At 27.1% G+C, this 10,470-nt stretch overlaps 2 protein-coding genes across 2 annotated transcripts; both read right to left on the bottom strand.

Annotated features, from left to right (window-relative positions):
• Positions 1-1,327: 1,327 nt before the first annotated feature.
• LOC124940696 lies at positions 1,328-2,062 on the bottom strand. Its single transcript, XM_047481227.1, has one exon. The coding sequence runs from the start codon at positions 2,016-2,018 to the stop codon at positions 1,356-1,358; it is 663 nt and encodes a 220-aa protein (XP_047337183.1). The 5' UTR covers positions 2,019-2,062; the 3' UTR covers positions 1,328-1,355.
• A 2,869-nt stretch (positions 2,063-4,931) lies between these two features.
• LOC124938295 lies at positions 4,932-7,733 on the bottom strand. Its single transcript, XM_047478715.1, has 2 exons — positions 7,581-7,733; positions 4,932-5,761 (listed from the first exon to the last, which is right to left on the bottom strand). The coding sequence occupies exons 1-2, from the start codon at positions 7,654-7,656 to the stop codon at positions 5,100-5,102; spliced, it is 738 nt and encodes a 245-aa protein (XP_047334671.1). The 5' UTR covers positions 7,657-7,733; the 3' UTR covers positions 4,932-5,099.
• Between the last annotated feature and the right edge of the window lie 2,737 nt (positions 7,734-10,470).

Consider the following 10,470-nt stretch of genomic DNA (forward strand, 5'->3'; position numbering starts at 1 on the left):
GAGTAACTCACGAGTATATATATATATATATATTTAAATTATGTGATGAATATTTATATTTCTTATATATAATATTGTGATTATATTATATATATTATATTATATTTGAGATATTATTTAGGGGTAAAATTTAATTTTAATTAATAAAATTTAATTTTCGAGTTCGAGCTCGAGTAGCTCGAATTGTAATCGAGTCATGCTCAATGATAAATTTTGGTACTCGGTCGAGTTCGAGTATTTATCATGCAATTCGAATCGAGTTCGAGTAGTATGTTATTCGGCTCGAATCGACTTGTTTACACCCCTATGAATGATAATAGAGTGGATCGGGACGAAAAATGAATTTATCATCCTTCTTTCCTTCTATTTTAGACAACGAAAATATAACAAAAGTATTGTCACAAATCTCACATATGAATGAAATAGAAAAAAAAATCATGTCTGAAAATAATAATAAATTTAAAAAATGGTAATGTTCGGGATATTTTTATCTCGAACCTCGTCATATTTTTTTAACTTATTATTATTATTTTTAGTATGATTTCTTTTTATAGAAAAATGATAAACTCAACGAAAGATTCAAAGAAAGTAAGTCCACGAATCAACGTGGCATAACATGTGGATAGGAGAGAGAAATGTTTCAAAATGTCCCGAAACGCTTATTTCAGGTCTCGAAACGGCTTCATAATGTCTCGAAACGGTCATTTCGGGATCTAAAAAAAAAATCTTCCAGAAATGACCGTTTCAGGACCTGAAATGAGTGGTTTCGAAATCCGAAATTAGCGATTTCGGGACCCGAAATGAGCGCTTTCGGAACGTGGGGACAACCTGGCCGGCTGCTTTCATTGAATTTTTCGTTGAGTTTATTATTCCTCTTTTTTATATATATTTCTCTAATGTACAAGTGACAAGTTGCGTCAGATTTGTGATTTTATTTTCGTTCCAACTTTGTTATTTCAAATCTTTTGTTCCAGATTTGATGATCCACCCTGCACCAACTTAGTTGTCCTATCAAAACTTTTAGGTAATCATTTTGATTTTATTTTTGTTGTGTATTGTATTTTTTTAGAGAAATTGTCGAATTTTAAATTATTTTAGTCGTCCGATATGTATTATTCATAATGTTATTATTATGAAAATTTTTAAAAGTCTGTGGAGTCGACAGAGAGTTAATCGTCTCTTAAGGATCTAAGTTTAATACTTTTTTTTTTTTTTGTTAACGTGTTTTTATTTTATTTATAATTTTTTTGTTTTTTATTTTTTTATGTTCTGGTGTCGCGCTTAAATTATTTTCTTTCATTTTTAAGACCATTCAAAAAAAAATATATATTAGCCAAAAACTCATACGAAATAAGTTAATAGAGAAAACCGGTGCCCGGAACTACAGCGGAAACGGCCAGGCCACTGCTACAACTCAAAGTTCGAATCAAACTCCACAATCCATTAACGCTTGAATTCCTTTTCTCTTCACCGTCAGCCACCGCCTTCGCCGGATTCCGACGTTTCTGACGGTTCCTTATATCACTCAGCTCCATTTCCACACCCGACGACCACGACGGAAACTTCAACAATCCAAACATAATCAAATTCCATCTAGATCTAGATCTCGATCGCGTACTCCTCGAAGATACTACAACCGACGACGGTAATTTCCAGACTGAAGTACTAGTTCTATCTTTTGATGATTTTTCTCTAAATAGGCTCCAATATCGTCTTCCTTTGCTAGGTTTCGATTCTTCTCTGGCATCTGTTTCGTTGAATTGTTCGGATTCCTTATAGGTAATGATCTTTCCACAGAAAATAATGCTTTTCTCGCTAGATCCAATACTCATATCTCGATTGAGAAACTCAAACATGTTCATCTCATCATCGTCTAACGACGATGATGAAACGGAAACAGAATAATCGTCGGTGTTGTTACTGTAAATTGGAAGATCGCAAAATGAAAGCGTTTCCTCTTCTTCATCATCTTCATCTTGCTGCTGTACTTTCTGATTGTAGTCTTCTTCTTTTTCCATTGTTAGATTTATTATGATAGAGAAAGAGATCGAGGAAATGTGGATTGGAGTGGAATATGAATATGAAGCTTTGAAGAAGATGATGGACAATATTTATACATAGCCGCCGGCCTTTATTTCATATATTTAATAATAAACATTTTTTATTCTTTTTTTTTTGTTTGTAATATATTCTTTAAATTCTGAGTAAAACTCAATCAATACAAAATTATTTAAAAATATCATTTACAAGGATAATGTTTTGATAGTATGCAATATTTTGTTTTTATAATCACTTTTAATAATTATTAAAAAAAAACATATTTTTAGTAGAGATTGTAATAAATTCTTAAACTAAAAACAAGTGAGTATTTGATTTAAAATAGATAGCAACTTTTTAACAAGAAAAATAGTTTGTTTGTTTTTTTTTTAAAAAAAAATTGGATTTGTAGATTGTGCTAAACACTATTTTAATATCTTTTTTCAAATATATGTTTTTACCATTTGATAGAATATGGATACTAAAAAGATAACTTATATATTACACAAATCTTAATATTTTTTATTTTCACAAATCATACTAATTATTTTTACTTTAATTTAAAATATTTTTAGTGTGAACAAAATTATGTAATTTAGTTTTTTTAGACACAATTTTTGTCAATTAAACTATCTAATGAGTTATTAAATATTTTCATAGTTAATTTTATTTAATTAATTATTAAAATTATTTTACATCAAATCTAATCTATTGAAGTTAAAGTCTTAAAAATGATAACTAGGGTAATAGTTTTGAATTTAGATTTATATAAAATATTACCCCCAAAATTGATTGCCAATATCATAATAATTTGTAATGAAAATTAAACTTAAAATTTCAATGTTCTAAATAATATTGTCAAAACTCTTATTAATGTATGAATATTAAATAGTGATTAAAGACGTTAAAACTTAATTTATATAATATAAATTGTATTTAAATAAAATGTTTCTAATTTAAAAAACCATAAAGAGGCAAAAAGATGACTGCCACGTGGAAAGCAGAAATTGGATTTAGCGACGGCTTCTAGATGGCGGGTTTCTAGAAAACATGTGGGGTCTCTTAAAAATATCATTAAAGACCCTCAAACTTGTAGAGATATTCAAATTCATCATTAAATTAGATTTAAGATACTGAATTATCAGAACTTAAGAGTAAAATTGAATATGTTGTAAAGTTTGAGACCTAACATGGATTTTCGACCTTCTAGAAAGCATATGTTATATATATATATATATAGAGAGAGAGAGAGAGACAGGACCGGGCAACGGGCAGTTCAACATTTGTCTCATCAAACTGAAGGAGTTGATATATATAATATATTTAATTAATATAAAAATAATTTATGAAAATGAGTCTTGAATTTATTTCCAATCAAGAAGCCTTGTTTGATGATATGGAGTTATTTGACTCATTCCCAAATGACCTCATTTGTAGATTATAAAAAATTGTTATTTGGGAATTTTTTTTAATAAAAAATGTATAAATATTTAATTAATGTTTTTTATAAATAAAATGTCTCTAATATTTTTTATGATAAATTAATTATTGAGTTAAGTAAACAAAAATTTTAAACCTAACAATATAATTGATTGAACTGTCAATGATTTCCACTTATTTATTATTAATATCAAACAACGTTAAAAAATAGAAGAAAGTATGATATAAAAAATCTGAAAATTAAAATTCATAAAATTTAATAAGGCAAAAAAACATAAATCAGAATAATTTCGAGCACAAATGTTTAAAAAAAATTAAGAACTTATGTACCACTAACTAACTTCCTCTAATGAATTTTAAAAGATGTTTTAATAATAGTATTTATATAGTTCAACAAAAGATAACAAATATAATGATTCAACTATTCAAGTTTGTTATATCTATTGTATTGATTCAAATCTTACAAAAATCGATAAGAGACTAAGCATTATTCACTACATCTTAGTCCTACACCCATATACTTGATTTTCACTGCGCATTTCCATGAAGTTAATGATCAAAAACTTATTTAGAAATCTGATTCTAGAACACTTTAATTTTAATGTTCATGTTAATTTGGAAATATTAAACCCTAGAGTTGTTTGATTTAATGAACTACCTTTGGCTTCACGTATTCTTTGATATTTTCCTTGTTCACTTTATTTGTGAGGATGGATCATGACCATGACCATTTTCTAGAAGAGATTGGTCAAATGCGCTATATTGAAAAGATAGCCCAAAATGTTTTTTTTCTCATAACACTATACTAATATAATATGACAATTATATTTTTTTATACCTAACTAATTATCCTTAAATTTAATTACTAATTATATAATTAATAAATAATATAAAATAACATCTACAAAATTAAAATAAATAATTAATGATTTAAAATCAAATATGAACAATTTATAAAAATAAAATTTCCAATGGAAAAGACTAAAATCATTTCAATTAGTTAGAATCACTTCAAATACAAACTAAAAAAAATGAGTATTAAAATAGAGTAAACCAAATGAACTAATAAAATTATATAAAATAAATCTTAGTTTAAATTATTCCAAAATAGTGAAAATTTTATATAAATCATAAGAGAAGACATTGTAAAAAGGTCTCTATTTGAAAAATCAAATTCAATACCTCTTTATTAAAAATAACTCTTAATACGATTATTTTCATCTTTTTTTAAGTCGTAGAATATAAGTTACAAACCGCCAACCAAATTAAGAGTATGCGAAATAGATGCTAGAAAAGTCATTGTAGCAAGAAGAAATGACTTTTTAACTTGCTAGGAAAGTCATTGTGGCAAGAAGAAATGACTTTTTAACTTCTACAGGGAGAAATTGTTAATCAAACAACATATTATATTATTTTTTTAGAGAAAAGGATAACACTTTGTTAATACAAGAGTAAAAGGAAAAAATTGTTAAAGAGTACATAAAATTGAAACTGGTTATAGATATGAAATATGGCAGTATGAAATCATTCAGCGTAAAATTTCACCCAAAACAAGGCAGAGACAACTCTTCCCTCTTTTATTAAGATAGATCCAAACCGCTTACCCACAAAATCTTCGAAAACTACAGGTTCTTGAAAGCAGACTCTTGAGTAGGAGCCTTCTGTGGTGTTAATCTAGCCAACAAAGCCTTATTATGACAATGATCAGCATCGACAAAATAAAACTTCCCATTCGCTTTAAACGTCACGAAAGGCCTGTTTGTTTCTGGCAACCTGATATCAGCAAACTTAATCGTGCTCGGTATAAAAGTAGCTAACCAAGACATCATCTCAACTTCAAAACTGTCAGAGCCCGGTTGCCATCTCAGTTTATGAATATAAGGACTAACAAACCAGTGAAGGACTCCTGTTGTTGAAGCACTTAAGAAAATAACTGTAGAAGCAACCGCCCCTTTCAGTATAACGTTCATGTCTGGCGAAGTCATAAAGGTTATCACGGGGCCAAGAGAGACTGACAGGCAGCAGGTGGAGAGTGATAGGAGTTTCACTTTCTTGATCGTGCTTGAGATTGGGCCATCGTACACGACTGTACCATCCTTCTTTTCGTTAGTGTCTACTGCTGCTTCTCTTCTGTTAGGTCCGATGCTTATTTTGTTGTCGTCTTTTGCTGTGAAGGAGTATGATGCCCATTGTTTATGGGAAGGGACCAGAAACGAGGGGGAGCTGAAATTGGTTTTAGCACTTGTGAAGTGTTGAAACCTTTGAAGATGACAGGAGCTGTAACCTAAATTAAAGCAGAAAATATATTGTTACAGCATTGGAGTAGGACACATACTGAGCTTGTTTTGTTGTTTACCTCAAATCAGAAATGCTGAGATTATCTCAAATAACCCAATATCGTATCATTCAAATCATACAAAACTAAAACACCGTTTATTTTAAAATAAAATATACCCCTAATGTCGTTTTACCCAAATAACCCATTTTTCAATAACCTGCATCAAACAAGATTATTTAGAAATAATCAATTGGTTATTCAAATAACCCAAGATAGAACAAGCCCATAAGAATTTTCAACAACCTACTTCAAACAATATTAGTTTGAAATAACCAATTGGTTATTCAAATAGAGTACTCATTCAAATAACCCAAACAAGCCCTATAAGTTGAAATTATGCCTCATTTATTTAAGAGAAATAAGTCATGTTACTTGGCTCTATTTTGGAACAAAAGAGTGGTTGGGAAGGTGTTTTTTCATATTTTATCAGGATTTTTTAATCCATAAGAATAAAGGAAATTGAATTTTTTATTTTAGGTCCGTAAAGATTATTTGTCTATAACTTGATAATTTTAAATACTAATATTCTCTCAAATATCTACTTGTGAACAGTTATTGGCTTTGTTGGATTATTCAAACAGTCACCTGGATACAAAGAGGCAGTGTAAGTACAAAATCACAAAGAAATTTTAACACCACTACACCAGTTATGGTTTTGGAGTTTGGACATTGGAGAGTTGCTAATCCAACCTGCGTTTTTCTTTTTTATTTATTTTAAAATTTCAATAAAACATATTAGCAAAAAGAGAACACTATGAATATCAAAGCTTGTTGTTCATATCACCCCTAAAAATGGAAAAATATGGCTTATGTTCAGCATACTTCCAGGTAACCTAAGTGAACATTCAAATAAAGCAGACTATGAACATTTTGTAGGATCCAAAAACAGTTGGTATTCAATAAAGCAGAGTGGCAGGAGTAAACACCACAAAAACTGTAAACAGATGATCAGAGGGTAAAACCTCCATTTCATAATTTTGAATGGGACAAACCGACAAAAATAAACTCAAATCTAGGAGATCTTTCCACGCTAAATTCTCAATATGGCCTTATAAATTAGTGTCACCATCTCTTATTCTTCAAAAGATATACTAAAAGCATACTTTAATCCACAGAGATATATCAACACAGTAAATAAATTGTAAGCCTCGCAATGCATCAATATCAACACATACAGATGTTTTAATTCATCTGCTGAAAAGAAAATGCTAAAAATTATGGATGCATGAAGATTATATCAATTCTAAATGGATAGTCCTTGTTCCATTTACTATTTGAAACAAGGTCAACAGTTCTTGTTCCATATTACTATTTGGAAATATAAGAATATAAGGTCCATTTTTTTTACATGGGTGTATTTAAGCCCCAATTAGATGGTAGAAACAAATAAGAAAGCATTAACACCTCCAATGATAAATGAGATTCCTTGAATTTGCTAATAAGAATAAGAAATAACTGAATCGGATAGATGTAGATGGACCAAGTAAGATCACAGTAAAGGAATTAGAGTCACAAATGACTTAATGGCACAGAATGCATAGTGACCAACATTAGTCTCTCTAGAATCTTTGTTTCAGCACTAATTCTTCATTGAATTGTCGAGAAACGATGAACTAGTAAATAAAAATGAACTGTTTTTAATCTAATATACCAAATCATATGTAGAACTGCATCAGCTGAGTATGATTCTACTGATATAAAGTGGTCATTCATCATGATAATGGACAAATTAGAGAAAAGCAGGAGAAGAAGACAGGAAGAGAACCTGGCTGGAAGGCTTTGGACCGAAGATGATGAGCGGCTTGTGATCGAACCAATCCAACGATCGCCGTTCTTGCCATGCCTGAAATCCAAAAGAAGAAATTGAATCTGAAAATTGCAAGGGTCTGGACGAGGGTTTTGGTAGCAGAAGAGAGCGGTAGGGTTTATCTTTTTCATTTTTAAGCAACATAAAAATAAACCCCTTATTTTCACTTTTCTTTCAATTTCATCCACTTTCATTTTAAAATTTATCATTGTCTCAAAAATCATTAGAAATCGAACTGTGAGTTTTGTTCTATTATATGCCGACTATAAGTTTGGGTCATTTATTTTTTTACATGGGTAATTCTATTTAAAAGTATATTAATTCTATTTAAATAAAACTTTGAATAAATAGTAAATATAAAACAAACTAAGTCCTAATTGAAAAGAAAGTAAAGAAATAAATAGTGATTTTTTATAAATATATATTCTGTATAAAAATTAAAATTAATTTGGTTTTAATTCATTATTTAAATAACATATTTAATAAAAAATCATTTAATAGTAATACTAAAATTAAATTGAAATTTTATTTTTAATATATATATATATATTTTTAACGTTTTAAGATAAGATGTAATTCATAGCGTTAGAATAATGATAGCTTTTCATATTAAAAAATTGATCGAATTGTGAAATTGAGGTTGTGGATAAATTTAAATTTGTGACATTTTCTGTAAAAACTCAGTTTATATAAACGAAGTTTTGTGTAAGGGTTCGGAGTGGGCTTTCGGAAGAAAGAAAGAAAAATCGGTTAAAATGTGACATTGTTATTTCAATAGATTTTTTTTAAAAATTTTAATAGAATTTACTATTTTGTTTATTTAATTATTCAAAAAATTATACAACTTACATTTATTTAACAATTTATCTAAATTTTCTAGTTTTTTATTTTAACCCACCCCATTACCGAATCATGAGTCCGTCCCCGGTGATATCAAACCTCGTTAATTTATTATCTACGTCATATTTATAGATAAATAAATAAAGTATTAATGTCATTAATTTAACTACCGAATTTTAACGAATTGAGCGTTTTGACTATTGATTCTCTAAAATTCGGTAATAGTTAAATTATTACTATGAATTTTTTATATTTATTTATAAATGTCACGTAAATAATAAGTTAACGGTGTTTGTTTGAAATCGTTTAGGCAAAACATCGATTTGTATAACTTTAATTATAATAAGCCTCAATTATAAGATTAGAACAAATAAATTGAAAATCCCAATTAACTTCAATAAGATCTCAATTCAAAAGTTGCAACAAAACAAAATATATGTATCTATCTTTATCTCTTATAAATACACTTATATATTAATTATGAATCCAAATCCATAATTTATCAATTATTCAGATCTACCTACATTTTTCAAATAAAATTATTATTACATTTATATGTAGATGTCACTTTATATTTTAGACTTACTCAATTGAATTGAACTTTTCGATAATCAACCATATTTCTGTCATTCTTTATTCCATAACTTAAAACATAAATGATTATATAGTTATAAAGACAAAAATATTTTTTATTATTTAATTTGAAGAAAGTGAATTTTGAGATTGTTACTTTAAAAAATATTAAGTTGATTTTGAATAATAAAATGTGAATAACTAATAGTCTCAATCTTTATATTGGAAGGGTGAGTTCCACTATTTCTAATCTAACAATTTTTTTCAATTTAATCGATAGTTCACTTGGAATAGAACAAAAATTTTATTTGTGTTCCGTAAAGAATATTAATAAAGATAAATAAATATATAAACATTACTAATTTATTTATGTATCCTTTACCTGTTTATAGAAGTTTTAATTTTTTAATAATATAATTTTATAACTTATTAGATAGTTTAATTGACAATAAGATCAAAGTTCACTAATTGATTATAACTTAGTATATCTTAAATTAAACTCATGGGTTATGATTTATGCTAGTTTATTAAATAAAAAATATATATAATATATAAAAAAAATTATCATATTTTTTTTAAAATGTATAACCAATATTTCAGTATTCTACAAGAACAAACCGAACAAGAATAGTAATAAAAAATCCATAAAATAAAAGGAAACTTAAATAATAAGTTCACTTAAAACAATTACATCCCCAATTGACACTTTTATTTATTTATTATTATTATATAGAAAATTATCGTCACATCTATCATGATTTTTATATATAAAGCTAATGTCACCACTACCATAAAGTAAAAAATAAAATAACAAATTACATTTAATCTAACAACCATAAAAATAAAAAAATTAAACTTGGCAACAACTTCAATTATATTTTTTAAAAACTAAGTTCAAATGATGTTGAAACTCCTAACTTTATTTATTTTGATTCACATAGCCCACCAAAGTATTTTTTACTTGGACCTTACTTTGACACACTTAATTGACTTTATAATTTATTGTCATTTAAAAAAAAATATCTAGCCTAAAATAAATAAAAAATTCAGATTATTTTTTACTAAGTATCAGATAAAAAGTTGTGTTAACTTACTAAATAAATAAAAAATAATTAATTAGATGATGTAACTGAATTTTTTTATGAAAATGAAAAAAACTAAATTTAAAATATATAAAATTGTAATTAAGTTATATTTTATAATATTATCTTTATCTAAATTAATATTTATATCAAAGACTTAAAAAAAAATGTTTTGAAAATTTGTTATCAATATATATTTATCTAAATTCAATTTCACCACTATATAGACTAGCAATTGTTTTGAATGATTGAAGTAATCTTATATGCTACAAGTTTTGTTTAAAATATTTTTCTTAACCTTAATTAAATTTTTGTTAATAACTATTTTTTACATTTATTTTTCACTTAAAAAA

Source organism: Impatiens glandulifera, chromosome 5 (genome assembly GCF_907164915.1).
Source record: "Impatiens glandulifera chromosome 5, dImpGla2.1, whole genome shotgun sequence".
Lineage (NCBI taxonomy): Eukaryota > Viridiplantae > Streptophyta > Magnoliopsida > Ericales > Balsaminaceae > Impatiens > Impatiens glandulifera.

What these genes read in the sequence shown, in the direction of transcription:
- LOC124940696 (XM_047481227.1), bottom strand. Translation starts at nt 2,018, where the DNA reads ATGGAAAAAGAAGAAGACTACAATCAGAAAGTACAGCAGCAAGATGAA.
- LOC124938295 (XM_047478715.1), bottom strand. Translation starts at nt 7,656, where the DNA reads ATGGCAAGAACGGCGATCGTTGGATTGGTTCGATCACAAGCCGCTCAT. An exon ending in GTCCAAAGCCTTCCAGCCAG is followed by an intron (nt 5,762 to 7,580) that starts GTTCTCTTCCTG and finishes GCTTTAATTTAG; the next exon opens with GTTACAGCTCCTGTCATCTT.